Source organism: Oncorhynchus nerka, linkage group LG23, assembly GCF_034236695.1.
Source record: "Oncorhynchus nerka isolate Pitt River linkage group LG23, Oner_Uvic_2.0, whole genome shotgun sequence".
Lineage (NCBI taxonomy): Eukaryota > Metazoa > Chordata > Actinopteri > Salmoniformes > Salmonidae > Oncorhynchus > Oncorhynchus nerka.
Genome location: NC_088418.1, coordinates 13471926 through 13491160, shown reverse-complemented (window position 1 = coordinate 13491160; position 19235 = coordinate 13471926). Strand labels below are relative to the sequence as shown.

The window sequence follows — 19235 nt, the reverse complement described above, 5'->3', positions numbered from 1 at the left end:
ACACACACAAAAGCACACACACTTACAGTGACAGAGCCAAGTGTGTGTAGCAGGCTGGAAGTATAGCAGAGTGTCTGTGATTCTCCCTTCAGCACGCCCAGCAGGTGTCTCCACACACACCGCAGCATCTCCTGCACACACACACACACACACACACACTTAGGCTACATCGCATTTTCACCCACTAAAAAAATATATAAAGTTGATACATAGTTGACTCAATTTTGCAGGCAATATAATCTACAGTGTAGTGGGCTACAGTGCCTTCAATAAGTATTCAAACCCCTGGTCTTATTCCACATTTTGTTGTGTTACAGCCTGAATTCAAAATGGATTTCATTGAGATTGTGTCACTGGCCTACACACAATACCCCATAATGTCAAAATGGAATTCATGTTTTAAGAATTGTTTACCAATTCATTTAAAAAAGGACTTGTGTGTACAATAAGTGTTGAACATGATATTTGAATGACTACCTCATCCCTGTAACCCACACATGTGTGTAAAGTCCTTCAGTTGAGCAGTGAATTTCAAACACAGATTCAACCACAAAGACTGGGGAGGTTTTTCTAATGCCTCGCAAAGAAGATCACCAATTGGTAGATGTGTAAAAAAAAAGCTGATACTGAATACCCCATTGAGCATGGTGAAGTTAATTACACTTTGGGTGGTGTATCAATACACCCAGTCACTACAAAGATACAGGCGTCCTTCCTAACTCAGTTCCTGGAGAGGAAGGAAACCGCTCATGGATTTCAACACAAGGCCAATGTTGACCTTAAAACAGTTAGAGTTTAATGGCTGTGATAGTGTTCTCCTGAGGATGGATCAACATTGTAGTTACTCCACAATACTAACCTAAATGACAGAGTGAAAAGAAGGAAGCCTGTACAGAATGAAAAATATTCCAAAACATGCATCCTGTTTGCAAACAAGACACTGAAGTAAAACTGCATGAAATATGGCAAAGTAATTAATACAAAGCATTATGCTTGGGACTAATCCAACACATTACTGAGTACAACGCTCCATGTTAACAAACATAGTGGTGGCTGCATCATGTCATGGGTATACTTGTAATCATTAAGGATTGGTGATGAAAATAAAACAGAACGGAGGACAGGCAAAATCCTAGAGGAAAACCTGGTTCAGTCTGCATTCCACCAGACACTGGGAGATGAATTCATATTTCAGCAGGACAATAACCTACAACACAAGGCCAAATATACACTGGAGTTGCTTACCAAGACGACGTTCAATGTTCCTGAGTGGCCGAGTTACAGTTTTGACTTAAATCAACTTGGGAATGGCTGTCTAGCAATGATCAACAACCAACTTGACAGAGCTTGAAGAATTTCAAAAATAATCATGTGCAATTATACAGTCCAGGGGTGCAAAGCTCTTCTTAGAGACGTAACCAGAAAGACTCACAGCTGTAATCTCTTCCAAAGGTGATTCTAATATGTACTGACTCAGTGGTGTGAATAAATGTGCAAACATGTTTTCACTTTATTTCATCCATTTTGAATTCAGGCTGTAACACAACAAAATGTGGAATAAGTCAAGGGGTCTGAATACTTTCTGAAGGCACGGTATATTACTAGTGGCAAAGTGGAAAAGAAAACATCTAGAACACCTTCATCTTTCCCAAAATGGTTGAAACCTAAATGTGAGTAAACACAGTATTTGTAGACGTCATTTTAGATGTCTTCAGTCTGACTACAGTCCAGGCGATGCAATCAGGGACTATGACCCAATACTCTCAGATGCTTCCTTTCCTTAAGTCCTTTTCTTAAGAAATTATATTTCTCCCAGGTCCTTCTGACCCTTTCCAGATACATTTTCATCAAGGAAGGCTTTTGAGTAAAGGACACAAGGAAAGGAAGTCGTTTGAGAGTTGAAGTACACAGCTAGTGAGGCAGAGTTTCCCCATCATGCATTGCAAGCTAGAGGACAGAAGTGGCAGGCTCATGGGAAAGGCCGATCCAGAACCAAGCCCTATAGCAGGGAGGGGGTTAGTTCTGGACCAAGCCAACGTGTCAGTAACGTAGAGGTGGGGGGCGGTGAGTACTGGGGTTTGTGGGCGGAGTCAAAGGGTTACGTGATTAGCTGAAGAAATGGTATGATGAAAAATTGCCCAAACTAGATGAGTCAAATTTGCCCTTCCATTAGGGATGATCGGAGAAAGACTGATTGGTTGACAGAGAGAACCAATAGAAATGCCAAAGAGACAAGAGATCTCATCATGCCAGCTGAAGAAAATCAATCACATTAGGGATAAACAATGCAAAACCAAATAGATGATTGGAGTCCCAAACAACAAAAGAAGATGCGTGAGGCGGGTGTGTGTGAGCTACAGGGTTTCACAGTGGTGGGTGAAGGGGCGAGGGCGGGCAGCGTGAGGACAGGAACGAGGGAGTGGGGGGGGATAGGACTTGGAGAAGTTATACCTGGGAGGACACCACTTCAGTGTAGCTGCTTAAAGTGTCCTCGGAGAACTTAGCAAGCTGGGGCGAGAGAAGAGGCTAGTTAAACCACACAGGAGGCATCTCTCTGTGTCTCGCATGGCGCTTGTGTATGCGTTTCTCACCAGGCCAGTAGGAGAAGCTCTGCTGGACTCAGCCAAGACGCTAGCCTCGCCATAGGTGTTGACCAGCACCCACATAACAGGAAACAGCAGGGGAAGGATGGGCAGCACTCCCATCAGCTGGAACACAACACTTATTACAATAGGAATATTCTATAGGTTTGAAGAGATTCTGTCCCCACAGGATCGCCTACCCTGCTGTAAATAGGGAGAAGGGGCACGGCCAGGAAGAGGGAGTCTCCATACCTGCAGCTGGATGAAGTTGAAGCGTCCAGGAGTGAGGCTAGGGGCGTCAAAGAAATAACGCACTGTATTCACAACCAAGAACGTCATCTATGGGAGGAGAGAGGGATAACATGAGGGACAACGGCAAGTAGCTTTAATTAAGAAACTGTGTTTCTGTGTCTGCTTTTCTCACCAGTACAATAGGGCAGGCGAACTTGGCCATGATGGACTGAACGGTGAACCTCTCGTTATCCAGGGCTGTGATTGGTCGAGACAGAGCCAGGTCCAGACTGTTCCTGTAAAGCACAGAGGTGGATTCAGCCATTTTAGATGACATCATGAGACGGTTTGAGCCTCATCCTGGACAACAACAAACAACATGCAGTTCAGAACAGTATTAGACTTAATGTGGGTCTGGGAAACCTGCCCTGCATCTTTAAACTGCTTCAAAATGACACACTGAGACGTCACAATTTCAGGTTTCCTTTGACTCTAGATGATCATTCATGATTTGCGCAAACTTTCTCCTCGAGTTGAATTCTTGGACCAAGAATTGTTGAATATCAAACTAGCTCGAGGTGAATTATTACCTCAAACCCGTGTTCACCTCAAAATCAAAGTTTGTCAGACTGTTTAGCCTCAAGAGGATGCATTGCCCACCTGACGCTGTCGAGGATGGGCGTGCGGACCACCCTGAAGAGGCGGTGTTGCTGGGGGCTCTGGGGACCCCTCTTCTGGTCCCCCCGGGGGGAGGGAGGGGGGGAACGAGGTGGGAACATGTCCCCTGGCTCCAGAACTATATGCTCGTCATCCTGGAGAAGGGAGATACAGGTGACACATCCACATAAGCAGTATCCACCTCCTCTCTCGCCTTTACCATCTACACCCCCCACTTTCCCTCTCACCTTCACCATCTACGCCTCCCTCCCTCTCTCTACCCCCCTCTTTCCCTCTCACTCTTCATCCCTCTCGCCGTACATTGATGCCTCTGAGAGAAGAGAATGTCTCCTGTCCTGGCCGTAGTGCTATGACGTCTCCCTCCACCAGTAGGGACACAGGCAGGTTGACCAGGTTGGAGTCGCGGTAGGTCCAGTGGAGCGACCAGGAGGGGGAGGAGGGGGTGTACAGGTCAGGGTAAAGGGAGGGAGACCACCTCATCCCCTCACCCAAATCTGCCCAGCCCGACAGGTAGCCTGGAGGCGGGAGAGAGAGGGTGGAAGGGGAAATTAAAAGATAGGATCACTAAACGAGAACGGTGGAAACTTGTCAACCTCAAGTAAAAGTGTTTATTTCTTAACGTTTTCCCTCCATTTAAATGTCCAACTGTCAACTCTCATCCCATCTCCTCTCCTCCTTGCGCCATCCCCCCCCCTTCTCTCACCGTTGAGCTGATTGATGATGCTGTTGAGCCGGTGCACCATCTCAGTTCTCCTCAGCCTCTGCTGTCGACCAATCAGCATGAAGCTCAGCGTGAAGAGCATGAGGAGGGCTGCAGCGTTCACCAACTCTATCCCAGAACTACAGAGAGAGAAGGAGAGATATGATAGTATTCACAGACTGTTGGGGCTTCCTGTGTTTCAACCTTATTTTATAGTGAGGTAGCTCTGATAGGAACATTTGGGTTGAAGTCCCGGTCTAAACCATACCCACACAAGTCCCAGTCTAAACCATACCCACACAAGTCCCAGTCTAAACCATACCCACACAAGTCCCAGTCTAAACCATACCCACACAAGTCCCAGTCTAAACCATACCCACACAAGTCCCAGTCTAAACCATACCCACACAAGTCCCAGTCTAAACCATACCCACACAAGTCCCAGTCTAAACCATACCCACACAAGTCCCAGTCTAAACCATACCCACACAAGTCCCAGTCTAAACCATACCCACACAAGTCCCAGTCTAAACCATACCCACACAAGTCCCAGTCTAAACAATACCCACACAAGTCCCAGTCTAAACAATACCCACACAAGTCCCAGTCTAAACAATACCCACACAAGTCCCAGTCTAAACAATACCCACACAAGTCCCAGTCTAAACAATACCCACACAAGTCCCAGTCTAAACAATACCCACACAAGTCCCAGTCTAAACCATACCCACACAAGTCCCAGTCTAAACCATACCCACACAAGTCCCAGTCTAAACCATACCCACACAAGTCCCAGTCTAAACCATACCCACACAAGTCCCAGTCTAAACAATACCCACACAAGTCCCAGTATAAACAATACCCACACAAGTCCCAGTCTAAACAATACCACACAAGTCCCAGTATAAACAATACCCACACAAGTCCCAGTCTAAACAATACACATTCGGTCTAAACAATACCCACACAAGTCCCAGTCTAAACAATACCCACACAAGTCCCAGTATAAACCATACCCACACAAGTCCCAGTCTAAACAATACCCACACAAGTCCCAGTCTAAACAATACCCACACAAGTCCCAGTCTAAACCATACCCACACAAGTCCCAGTCTAAACAATACCCACACAAGTCCCAGTATAAACAATACCCACACAAGTCCCAGTCTAAACAATACCCACACACGTTCCGGTCTAAACAATACCCACAATTTACAGAGGCCCAGTATAAATAACACCCACAATCAAAAAAAGTTGGTCCAATTCCCTGGATTGATACCATAACAATAAATAGAACGGCAAGTTCATAACATTAATGTGCACCACCGTTTATTCAAATGATCCTTTAAACTACTACTTCTAGTTTGATGGTTATAGTCATCAATTGTCCCATTAACGATCACCCATATTAGCAAACTTATTTCATATCAAACTTATTTCACATTTCTCTAGTATAGGTTACTTATCGTAATGAACGATATCAGCAAACGATATCGGTATGGTCTGTGTCGATACTGTTCTGTCAATTGTCCCAGCTCCACAGTCACACACACCTGCCGTGCGGCTGGTCGCCATAACAACAGAGAAGCCCCACCACCACCAGCAGTGTGAGGGCGGCTCCCGGCCAATGGAGACAGGAGTGGCGGTTGCCATGGTGAAGGAAGCTTTTCACCCACTGCTCCTAAAATAACATCAACAAACAAAACAGCTCATTACGCTCTACAACAAAGTGTGTGTGCGTCAGTGTGTGTGTATGTATGAGAGTGTGTGCGGTGGTATCTACCTGTGCAGTGGGTTGTTTGCCACGGCCTGTGGACTGGTGCTGGTCAAGCAGGGTGGTGAGCTGGTCCCTCAGTGTTCCCAGAGCCTGACCAGTGGACAAGCCCAAGGTCCCCGCTCCTCCCTCCTCCTGAAACACACACAGACACAAAATATATAGTTAGAATGCACAAATCACATTACAGTCAAGAATGATTCAAATATTTCAAAAGGTCACAAATTCATGGACATTTATGGTACAAAAAGCACCTTGTCCACATAGCTTGGCTGCCCATGACTGCTGAAACAGAGCAGTACCTTGCTAGCTGCTTTGCCTTGGTCCTATGCACAGCTAAACTGAACTGTACAGTATAATTATCGTCACTCTAAACTAACTGAAGCCAATAGGATATGGTTTTAAATGAGCAGAGATTAGAGGTCGGACGATTTCAAGTTTTCATAACAATCTGTAATCGGCATTTTTGGACGCCGATTACATTGCAATCCACGAGGAGACTGCGTGGCAGACTGACCACCTGTTACTCGAGTGCAGCATCAAAAGGGCCTTGTGGCTGCAAGGAGCAAAGGTCAGTTGCTAGCTAGCATTAAACTTATCTTAACATAATCACTAGTTAAACTAGTAATATCAACCATGTGTAGTTAACTAGCTTGTCCTGCGTTCCATATAATCAATGCGGTGCCTGTTCATTTAGCGTCGAATCACAGACTACTTCAACTTCGCCAAACGGTTAATGATTTAACAAAAGCGCATTTGCAAAAAAAAGCCAAATCGTTGCACCAATGTACCTAAACATCAATGCCTTTCTTAAAATCAATACACAAGTATATATATTTTTAAACCTGCATAGTTAGTTAAAATAAATTCCTGTGAGCAGGCAATATTAACTAGGGATACTGTGTCACTTCTCTTATGTTCTGTGCAACAGAGTCAGGGTATATGCAGCAGTTTGGGCCGCCTGGCTCGTTGCGAACTGTGTGAAGACCATTTCTTCCCGATCAAAGACCGTAATTAATTTGCCAGAATTGTACCTTATTATGACATAACTTTGAAGGTTGTGCAATGTAACAGCAATATTTCAGGTTGACACCCGTTCCATAACATACTTAACGGTTCCGTATTTCACTGAAAGAAAACTTTAAAAAAATCGAAATTATCGTTTCCGGATTTGACCATGTTAATGACCTAAGGCTCGTATTTCTGTGTGTTATTATATTATAATTAAGTCTATGATTTGATATGATAGTCGGTATCGGCTTTTTGGTCCTCCAGTAATCGGTATCGGCGTTGAAAAATCATAAATCGGTCGACCTCTAGCAGAGATTGTTATGCTATAAATGTAATCATTCCTCTACACTGAACAAAAATATAAAAACACAAATGTTGGTTCCGTGTTCATGAGCTGAAATAAGATACCAGAAATTCTCCATACGCACAAAAAGCTTATTCCTCTCAAATTTTGTGCAAAAATGTGTTTACATCCCTGTTAATGAGCATTTCTCCTTTGCCAAGAAAAATCCATCCACCTGACAAGTGTGGCATATCAAGAAGTTGATTAAACAGAATGATAATTACACAGGTGCACCTTGTGCTGGGGACAAAAGGTCACTCTAAAAGGTGCAGTTTTATCACACAACGCCACAGATGTCTCAAGTTGAGGGAGCATGCAATTTGCATGCTGACTGCAGGAATGCCCACCAGAGCTGTTGCAAGATCATTTCTCTACCATAATCCTCAAACGTCATTTTAGAGAATTTGGCAGTACGTCCAACCGACCTCACAACCGCAGACCACGTGTACAGCGTTGTGTGGGTGAGCAGTTTTCTGATGTTAACATTGTGAACAGAGTGCCCCATGGTGGCAGTGGGGTTATGGTATGGGAAGGCATAAGCTACGGACAACAAACACAATTGCATTTTTATCGATGGCAATTTAAATGCACAGAGATACCGTGACGAGATCCTGAGGTCCATTGTCATGCCATTCATCCACCGCCATCACCTCATGTTTCAGCATGATAATGCACAGACCCATGTCGCAAGGATCTGTACACAATTCCTGAAATATGAAAATGTCCCAGTTCTTCCATGGCCTGCATACTTAGACATGTCACCCACTGAGCATGTTTGGGATGCTCTGGATCGATGGGTACAACAGCATGTTCCAAATACCGCCAATATCCAGCAACTTCGCACAGCCATTGAAGAGGAGTGGGACAACATTCCACAGGCCACAATCTGTGACCAACAGATGCATACCTGTTTTACCAGTTATGTGGAATCCATAGATTAGGGCCTAATGAATGCATTTAAATTGACTGATTTCCTTAGATGAACTGTAACTCAGTAACATCTTTGAAATTGTTGCGTTTATATATTTTTTCCAGTATAGTTATGCGCAACAGAAGAACAGTCATACCTAATGTCAGTGGGAACCCAATCTTTTCCCACACTCTACAGACACCTAATTTCAGCTCAGCTTTGTTTTCAAGCTCCACATCCCACACAGCTATAAATAAAACGGACAAGCAGAAAATCCTCTAGACATGGACACACACAAAACACACCCGGACGTCAGAGCCTGGGTGACACCGTTTCAGCATCCTAATGCCTGGCTAGCCGGTCTCATCTCTCTCTGCCTTACACTGAATCTTGGCCTAGCTCAGCCACAGCCCAGTGCCAGCTGGACGAGCTCTGACTGAATGTGCCTCTGCAATGTCTGGCTAGATAATACAGGAGAGTGTAAGAGTGGAGGCATATGAAAGCTGAAAGAAAGAGTGCATGGGTGGAAAGGAGAAGAGAAACTGTATTGAGGGTTGTGCTTTGCAGTGTTTCCGCAGCAGTTGTTTAGTGTGGTGGTGCGCCACGACAAATTTACAGTCCACTTTTCCTCTGCAAACAAAACAAGTAATGAAAAGAAAAACTATTCTACTCTTGATGTTGTCAGAATGATGTAGAATGATGTGTTTACCTAGTCGGCTTGTGCGTTTTATGCCACATAAATATTCCTTGTGGAACAAGTTACGAGTGCTATAGGGAGGGAAACATGAAATTCTGACAAGAAGTCAATGCATAACAATTATCGCAATTGCAGGGAAAACAGAAATGAATGGCCTTCGTTAAAAAGAGGACCCCAGCTTTCCATTCCTACTTTTAACTCCTAAATATGCGCAAACTGCAACATTTTAAACCAAGAGTTTTTAGCAGTGGCATGGTTAAGCAAGTTACCATTGCTATTCCCTGTGAGTGCATAGGGGAAAGTGGGGTTAAATGTAACATGGGTAAACTGTAGGGTAACATGGGGGTAAAATGCCACCCGACCTCAAAAAACTTTCAGTCGAGCAAGAGTAGTGGTCACCAGTGAAAGTGTTGGGGGAAAAACCACTTCATGGCAGTTTCTGTGAGAAGTACAGACAGGGGGTGTATTACCCCGGGTGGTGGAGTGGCCCCAAGTTACCCAAACAAGACAGGCCTACATTATATTCAGTGTCTATGCAAGTTTTTGGGGACTTAAAATTCATCAATACAATGCTAACTAGTTAAAATATCACATTTGGGATCTAGCTAATGATTAGCCCAACAGGGTAAATGCAGAGGCAACCCCATGCTTCAGACTATTTATTTATAGCCACTATGCTGCATTAGCTGGGTAACAGGTAATAATGCGTATTGCTAATAGTATACCTTATAATATGGACCATGCATAGGCTATATGTGAAAATAATTTTAACAAATCATTTAACAATATCTGGGAGGTGGAAGTATATATTTTTCCTTCATTTTGGAGTAGGAAGTCCTTTTAAAAAGTCACCTGAACTGAGCTTAGTCCTTCTACATAACAACCCCCAGACCCTTAAAACAAGGGGGGGTAGGGACCCAACCTTTGTGTGGTAGCAGGGAGTAGCAGCACTTGCTATGCAAACGTGAGTATAACTCTGGTCACGCAAATGGAAAACTTCGTAAAAGTAGGAATCATTTGTGAGAATGAGGTGGACGAATTGGCCATCCACTCGTCAATCTGCGGGGCTCATTTCATCCGTGAGACCTTCCATGGTTATCAACAACGGAAGGAGATGCTTCAGCAAAACTTTGCTTCTCAAAGTGGATGCTGTCCCTACCAACAACGCATCACAAGCAGCCAGCTGCAGACAGGTTTTGATCCGGGCTTCATCAGGTACGGTGCATTCGGGAAGGAGTCAGACCTTTACTTTTTACACAATTTGTTACATTACAGCCTTATTCAAAAATGTATTTGTTTTTTTCCCTCATTAATCTACCCAAAATACCCCATAATGTCAAAGCAAAAACAGGTGTTTAAAAATGTTTGCAAATTTATAAAAAAAAATATGGGGGAAAAAATATCACATTTACACAAGTATTCAGACCGTTCACACAGTACTTTGTCGAAGCACCTTTGAAAGCGCTTACAGCCTCAAATCTTCTTGGGTATGACACTACAAAGCTTGGAACACCTATATTTGGGGAGTTTCTCCCATTCTTCTTTGCAGATCCTCAAGCTCAGATCCTCTTCTCCCTTGATTGCTCAGTTTGCCTGGGCGTCCAGCTGTAGGAAGAGTCAAGGGTGGATCCAAATTTCTTCCATTTAAGAATGGAGGCCCAATGCGTTCTTGGGGACCATCAATGCGGCGAAAACATGTTTGAGACCGAAAGGAGCAAGTGTGACACTCACGTGTCCAAAATCAGTACTCTAAGCGCTCAAGTGGACTCTGCAATGCAGCAGAATACCACCCTTAGGTACCACCTGGAGGAAGTCCAGCGTGACTACCAATCCAAGCAACCGGAGCCCTGTACTCACAGGACTAAAGACGATAGATTTCAGACTTTGCCTCCCTCATGTGTCCCTCAGTCTTCTCCTCTTGGCCTCCTCTTCTCCTCTCGGCACTGAGTAATATGGCGCCTCTTGGCCAACAACAACAAGGCTTCTCCTCTTGGCCTTTCGGCCCCAATCTCTCCACAGGATGAAGCCAACCCTCTTCGCCCGCTTGGCGCGGAATACCTTGACAAACTCATCAAGAATTTCCCCACCTTTGACCCCGTTCCAGGTCAGCCAAACGATACTGAGACGTTCCTAGCGGACATGGAGGACGCGTTGGAGGGCTACCCGAACAATACGGGTTCTGACAGGGTTTACCTGTTGAAGCGAACATCGAATAGACACGTGACACGGTTCATTCGTCTTCAACAGCAACACGTGCTAAATGACTACGCTAAACTTGCCACAGCTCTGAATTTAGAATTCAGTGGTTCTGTGACTCGCAAACACAATAGCTCACTGGCTAACACCGTCAAACAAGCTCGGAACAAACACCCACAGGCTTACTATCATAGGCTTCGTTCAGCTCACTTTGGCCTACTCACTGAAAAAGGAATGGAAGAGCTGTTACCATTCAAACAACTGTTTCTGTCGAACATGTATCCTACCTTCATTACCTACTTGGGCCCTGCCGCCCACGTTGGCTTGCCTATCTTACAACTCAGAGAGCTTGCAAGCACAGCTTGAGGCATCAAAAGTTCACAACGCTAAGAGCCCTGACCACTCGGTTTTGAAGTTTGACCAGGAGCACTCACTCCAGTTAGAGGGTGCATTATCAGGTATTGGAGCGTTGAGAGATGACGCACAACAACAGTTTCTACCATGAATCCAATAACCTCAGCGGTCAAAATAACTGAAGTACGTCGCCATCAACATGACTACCGCTACAATCGACCTGTTCACTACGTTCCTGCACCCAACCCACACAAAGGGTCAGAGCACAAGGGTAACAAAGGGTTGAAGGATGATCAAAACGTAGACCAATGTTCTCCAGAAGTTCCACTACGTGAAGATCTAAAGCGAGAAACATTTGAGAAAAGGGTAAAAGATAAGTCACAAGGACTAGACGGGGAATTACCGGACACCAGGTCCGCAGGAATTAACACCCATAGCAAGGACGTTAAAGTTTTAATTTCTCCCGCTCTCATTCGAGACCCTATCCAGGGCCCGCTTGATCAAGAAACAAGCCACCGGGCTTTGTCTATAGATTCTGATACAAAGGTTGCAAAGAAAAAGGTCAAACGCTTTGTTAAAGCCAAGCCCACTCCAAATCGGAAAAGTCAATCTGCTTCCACCTTGAACAGAAATGGCACATCACGTCGTTGCGAACGACCACTCCACTTTGTGGGGAATATGTCCACTAACCACAAATCTAAACGGCCATACCTGGAAACAGTCCTGGAGGACTGCTTAACTTGTCATGAGCTAATTGATTCGGGTGCGACAATATCACTCATCTCTCAAACATTGTTTGATGATCTTAAAAGGGCTTTGAAGCCAACTAAACGATGGTTAAAAGTGGAACGATGCGACACTACACTTCGAGGGGTCACTCAGACTACCTCGCCTCTCACATTGAGAGTCATGCTGAAACTACACTTCAAGGACATATCGCTCGTTCACCCTGTGTATGTTACCAGCCTCGAAACTGTAACCCTGCTACTTGGAGCAGACTTGATGGATCGGTTACTCCCATTGATGGATTGGAAAACCAACCAGGTATGGTCACAGGCCACCGTGCCTTCTCCACTGACCACACTGTCTACCCCTAACGCTAGCAGCAACGCAGTCATTCACGAGGGGTATCTGACAAAAGCACCCCTTGGGAAAAAGACGTTTAGAAACCTCTTGGGGCAGAATCCGATCCAAGGTGATATTACGATATCTCGACACATTCCATCAGCCAACCTGATTGACCATTCTTTTCATGATTTCGAGCCAGCTGTCTCTGTGAATAAGCAACTTCCCTCCTTGCAGTCGTGCAATACGGTAGTTAAGATTAACTTCTCTTGCCCTTCGGACACTTCCGCAAGCACTGCGGCAGTCTCAGCAAGAAAAACATTGATGCGCAGAGTATACTCTGATTCTGATGATACACCTTCCACTTTGTTGGGGACTGTCACCCCTTACAATGTCACTAATGGCGTCAGTCCAGCAATGCGATGACTCCCACTGGTGAAACACTTTGCGAGATCACAGACCGATATCCTCGTCTCAGTTCGCAGGTACTGAAGACGTTGCCACACGCGGACGCAGTGGTGACTGACATGCCTCTACAGCCACTGAGCATTTTGAAGCACAAACACCAGGAGATTTGGTTGAAAGGTTACAGCCATTCTCATAACAACGTGAGCTGACAACTCGTACATAGGGTCCAACCTTTTCGTTTGCGCCTCAGACACCAACACTACCCGCTGGTGGGGGTTCCCGAGACACAAAGAGGGGAGGAATAGTAGCACAGACCCATGATGAGCCTCATCGAGGCCGGTGGGGGGGGGTCGAAACTAAGGACAACACCGTACGAGGCTGCCAGAACATAAATGAAATCTAGTTGTAAACTCCCCTATGAGAACAGTGAGGAGCAGACAGGCACCTAGACGGGGATAATCTTAGAACACATCTAAGATAGTACTGAGGTGTACCACACTGGTCGTAAAGGAAGTCCAGTGGACTTGTCCACCTCCAAAACAAATGGCAACAATAATAATTCCTTGCCATGTGTAGGTTCAACTGCAATACATCTAGTAAAATGCTCCAATCATGTGTTCCGGTAGTATAATATTTCAGAATAAATCGGTAGGATAACTGGTCCCTTTGAGCACCAGTACCAATACCAGTGACAGTCAATCCAGCTACAACCAGTAAGAAGGTTAGAGACCTAACCAATCAAATTACCCTTGACAATAGCAACATAGGAGTCACTCAGAGTGCAACACGGGGAAGGGAATCTCCAGTGCACTCTTCCAATGGTTACACACATGTCACTAATAAATAGAATCATTAACCACGATCACACCACGTACGACTGGTCCAATACTTAAAGAGTACTTCTGTCGTGAGGTTAGCTTCTATGTGGATAACATAGCTATGAAAGAGACTTCATACCTATCGCTACTACAATAGTGGAAGACACAGTGACTTGTAGTAAAAACTACTAGACTCCCTCGACACCAATTCTGACTGACCTCCAGGCATTGACCTAAAAATGACCTGACTACGTCAGACTCATTCTGAACAAGTTGTAATCTGCCAGGATGCTTGGTTTTCTTCCCTTGACATGCTCGCTTGTGTAAGCATAAACGCACATGCACAACAGAACATCCAATTAGGATTTATGCTAGGATCACTTAAGGGTCCAAGCAAAATACCAGCCGTAGTAAATAAAGTTGAACATTTACTTCTAGGCATTTGACTCTACAGCACCAGTTTTCTTCCCAGAAGTCCATAGGTCATCCCTGTAGACTGCCCAAAACTAGTGCCTTACAGCTGTAAAATTATCATATAGTTATCAACTTAGGATAGTGCCTAAGCAACACACCAAGTAGGAAAACCCTAGACATGACTTTATAGACAATGCCATGATAGTCATTTTGCCAGAACATTGGACGTATATAAAATACAGTCCAATTAGATGATTTTTGTGTGAGAACTATATGTTGTATATCTTTTGTTTATGCTTCCTTTCCTTTTCGGTTCAGTTCCTTTGACACTTAGGAAGTGATAGAGCCATAAACAAAGTCCCCATACAACCATCACTTAGTGCCACAACGCCTCTCATTGGGGAATGAATGTAATTATATATATTTCATGACTGTGTGTGCGTTGTTAACATGTGCCTAAGTTAATGCCCAGATCTTCCAGTCTGAACGACGACCAGATGACGGGTCCGGAACGGCGACCCCAAATCCGGACACCCACGGCCCATCCTTGTGACGGCATGCCCCGCTGTCAGGGAGCCTACCAAGGTAAACCACCAGAGGTGGGGGGAAAGCAAGGCAATCACCAACCAGGACAGCCTGACCCTCCCTGGGGTACTTTGCAGCTTCCAGGGAACCTACCAAGGTACATCACTAGAAGGGACCGCAATGGCGATCACCAACCCGACATCAACTGCCATCCTTGTGGTGGACGGCTCCGCTTTCAGAGAAGCCTACCAAGTTCAACCACCAGAGGGGACTGCAACGATGATCTACAAACAGGACATCACGTGTTCATGATTTTATGTTGATTTGTAACTTGCAGGACAAACATCCAAACCACCAGGGGGGGGGGGTATGTCATGACGTTGGCCTTTTTGGATATAGCAAGCCCATCCCCCTCTCCCTGCCTCCCCCTTTGCCTCCTTCAACTAGGCTGCTGTGGTCAGAGGTCATAAATTCCTGAGAAGACCTCATGGACACACAGTTATAGAGAGTAGTTTTCATGGAGACAAAGGAAATCCTTCCACCTCACAGAACTTGAGGTACGAACAAATTTCATGTTCCGGAGAAAGTGTAAAAGATCGGTGAAGAATCCAGCTACGAACTGGTCCGTTTGTCACAACTTGGGAAGCTCATGGGAGACGGTGTGGCCACATTACCATAACGCTGTTTATATAATAGCCCCAGATATAAGGTTTACATCTAATTGTTGTATAAGATGAATGAGTGAGTATGACACTGTTTACACAATTTTACAATGTGATTTTGGACTGTTTAATGAAGGAAAACTCAAAAAGGAAATTGGATTTGAACTAAATCAGAGGACCGCCCCTGAGCCCAGTTAGGGTCAGACATCCTGGGACAGCCCTTTCCTGCCATTCCGAATTAAAACCCAACTTTGAGAAATTATCACCAGACCAAGCTTACCTCAATTACAAGATGGCTAAAGGTGTATGCCATCGCTGAATCTTTTTAACCATACCACGTGGTTAAACTCTTAGACTATCGATACCAACAGAATAAGAACAATTCTTTGATATTGATTACTAGTCTGCAGCTAGGAATTCGGCATCATTGAACGCGAAGAACGACAATCACCGAAACATTCATTCTATAACGAATGTCACTCTGAACAATCCCCTCTAACCACAACCAAGAGAGACGGACAATTCTAAAAAATAAATGTACTTTTCACCAGTGATCAAGACAACACACTGAGCGTGAATATATATATTGATTGCAATTGTTCCCGACTGAGTGAGCGTTCATGTGTAAGGATTAGCTATCACTTTGTAGTGACTTCTTAGTCGACCCCCAATCCCCCTGTTGTCAAACAAGCCACCCTGCCGGTTCAGCCCACTAGGGCACATTCTCCTATCATTTCATGTAACCACATTTACCATGTTTGTTTGTTTATGCATTTCTGTGAATTACTTAGTAATAAATACATTATTTAAGACAATTGATGTATGGATGACTCATTGTGAAGACTGGCTTTGTGCAGATAACCAACAATTTACGACGTTTGAAATGAGACTAACGTGAGGTACAGTAAATAATTCATTAATTCGAAGATAAAATATCTGAAAAGTTATTTTAGGAAATGATAACTTTGTAATCAGAATATTTTTCCTTGGTGCCCCGACTTCCTAGTTAATTAGTTACGTGATTAATTAGTTGATCACGCAGTAACTAATTACAGAGAATCTTTGATAAACTTTTTAAAGTCTTCAGTTAATGATAGTAAAGACACGACGCTAGCTAGCCATTTCACTTCGGTTACACCAGCCTCATCTCGGGAGTTGATAGGCTTGAACAGCGCAATGCTTGACGCACAACGAAGAGCTGCTGGCAAAACGCACGAAAGTGCTGTTTGAATTAATGTTTACGCGCCTGCTTCTGCCTACCACTGCTCAGTCAGATACTTGTATGATTAGTCAGATTATATGCAACGCAGGACACGCTAAATAATATCTAGTAATATCAACCATGTGTAGCTAACTAGTGATTATGATTGATTATTTTTTTTATAAGATAAGTTTAATGCTAGCTAGCAACTTACCTTGGCTTACTGCATTCGCGTAACAGGCAGTCAACGAGAGAGAGAGACAGGTCGTTATTGCGTTGGACTAGTTAACTGTAAGGTTGCAAGATTGGACCTCCCGAGCTGACAAGGTGAAAATCTGTTGTTCTGCCCCTGAACGAGGCAGTTAACCCACCGTTCCTAGGCCGTCATTGAAAATAAGAATGTGTTCTTAACTGACTTGCCTAGAAAATACCGATTTCCGATTGTCATTGAAACTTGAAATCGGCCCTAATTAATCAGCCATTCCGATTAATCGGTCGACCTCTACTGTCTGCACTTGGGCTCTGTGTGTGTGGAGTGCTCGATGGATGGGGTCTGTGGTGCCAGGCGAGTTTTCAATAGAGCCTGCCTGCAGGCTAAATTGAAATGCAATGCTTTGGTCATGAATCTGATTGTGGATCTGGGGGTCATTTTGGAGAAGTCCTGGAGACAGGCTCTCTTTTGAGGAGTGGACTGTGGATTTTGTTCAATGGGAAAGTTTTTATTAAAAATAAATCTTAGGTTCCATGTTGTCACAGTTGCTTCTTGTTGAAGAGGCATCAGCTAACGTTAGCTTCCTCTGCTTCTTGTTGAAGAGGCATCAGCTAACGTTAGCTTCCTCTGCTTCTTGTTGAAGAGGCATCAGCTAACGTTAGCTTCCTCTGCTTCTTGTTGAAAAGGCATCAGCTAACGTTAGCTTCCTCCATTTCTGAATTAATTTGTGGCCTTTTTTTCTAGCTGGCAAAATAAGTGAGCTAGATTGTTTGTGTATTACCATATGTTGATAACATACCCAAGTTTGTCACTGGTATTGGCTAGTAAATATCCTAAATCTAGCCAGCTAGACAGTTTTAGCCGCAAACTAAAACTAGGGAAAGAGGGAAGAGAGAATTTACTTTGTTTCATCTACAGCTGGCTTGATAAAGTCATTTTACAGACTATAATTGCTCAATATGTTGTGAATAACGTAGGAAAATCCTCACAGCTTAGTGGGCATCAGCTCATCATGTACAGTAGGTTCACTGTGTGAATCATCTTGTGTTCGGTTTTCATATGCAGGGAAAATAAATTGTACAATTGTAAAGTAAAAAGTTAGAACCCATGTATATTCATAGCTGTGGGAAGTAATGGTACCGAGGGTGCTGCAGAACCCCCTGACAAATCACAATTCAATTACATTTACATTACATTTAAGTCATTTAGCAGACGCTCTTATTCAGAGCGACTTACAAATTGGTGCATTCACCTTATGACATCCAGTGGAACAGTAGTGCATCTAAATCTTTTAAGGGGGGGGGGGGGTGAGAGGGATTACTTTATCCTATCCTAGGTATTCCTTAAAGAGGTGGGTTTTCAGGTGTCTCCGGAAGGTGGTGATTGACTCCGCTGTCCTGGCGTCGTGAGGGAGTTTGTTCCACCATTGGGGGGCCAGAGTTGCGAACAGTTTTGACTGGGCTGAGCGGGAACTGTTTATTTGAACCGATATACTCTAGGCCTTTATTACTCCTGTATGAGCAGAGAAAAATACTCCACAGCAAAGCGGGGTGACAGAAAGGGAGGAGGCTGAGAAGGAGAGCGGATAGTGTGGTTGCTGACACTTGTCAACCTTCAGCTCACTGCTTTAAAAGTACAGGCTCATGATAACGAGCTGACAGTCCAGTTCCTCTTTTGAGACACCAGACCAAAGACGGTTTCAATGTCTGTCATGAATAGCCTACATTTATTGGCCAACTTTTTTTTTAAAACCTTGGAAGAGCGGTCTGCGGGGATCAGTCAACACACACACACACACACACACACAGTATATCCTGATGCCTAGTCAATTTAGCCTACATGTACTCCTGGTATATAGCTTCATTATTGTGTGTTTTATTTCTCATGTGTTATTGAGTCTCTGTTTCACAAACAGCCCACTTCAGGGAGCCAGCTGACGTCGCTGGGCGCTAGGAAACTCACCTGCTTCTTATCCTGTAGCTCCATGGCAACCAGCGCAGCCTCTCACCATGCTCCGAGTCTCACACACACACCAGACGAGCATAGGCAGCGCCTTCACCCTCCGAATGTCCCCTCGATCCCCAACGTCGGCTGGAGGACAATGTCACCCACTGGCCCCGCTATGTCAGCCTGCTCTGCCAGTCTGAGGGGATGTCCACGCACGCCCACATGGACTCACTGCAGGGTACGCTGGGAGATGTAGTTTTTGAGGAGGCTAGTTACTGTAGTCACAAATGGCTGGGTAGATCTGTGTGGGGAAGATATCAGTAAAAGGGAAAGATAAATTACACTATTGGTATATAGCAGTGATTTCATACCCTAGCTATAGGTCCGTGGGAAAGAGGTAGAGACGGATGTCTTTCTGACAGTTTCAGCTGAACAGGTACAGGAACCAAACCCAAGGTGTATGATCCATTTACTCTACATGTATACATGGTGTAAGAATGCGGTCCAA

The 19235-nt window shown here is 44.5% G+C and overlaps 1 protein-coding gene across 2 annotated transcripts in view; it reads right to left on the bottom strand.

Moving 5' to 3' along the window:
* Nucleotides 1–19235, bottom strand: part of LOC115106317 (transmembrane protein 94) — a 36071-nt gene that overhangs the window by 16065 nt on the left and 771 nt on the right. The window contains exons 3-13 of one of the 2 annotated variants that reach the window (XM_029628915.2): nt 18743–19028; nt 5975–6100; nt 5745–5872; nt 4195–4331; nt 3792–4006; nt 3474–3625; nt 3007–3109; nt 2835–2921; nt 2592–2708; nt 2452–2508; nt 27–131 (exon numbers count right to left, since the gene is read on the bottom strand). In XM_029628915.2, coding sequence (XP_029484775.1) covers nt 27–131; nt 2452–2508; nt 2592–2708; nt 2835–2921; nt 3007–3109; nt 3474–3625; nt 3792–4006; nt 4195–4331; nt 5745–5872; nt 5975–6100; nt 18743–18766 — 1251 coding nt within the window. In that variant the 5' untranslated portion in view covers nt 18767–19028. The remainder of the gene's footprint in view (nt 1–26; nt 132–2451; nt 2509–2591; nt 2709–2834; nt 2922–3006; nt 3110–3473; nt 3626–3791; nt 4007–4194; nt 4332–5744; nt 5873–5974; nt 6101–18742; nt 19029–19235) is intronic. The other variant, XM_029628916.2, reaches the window with a different exon arrangement.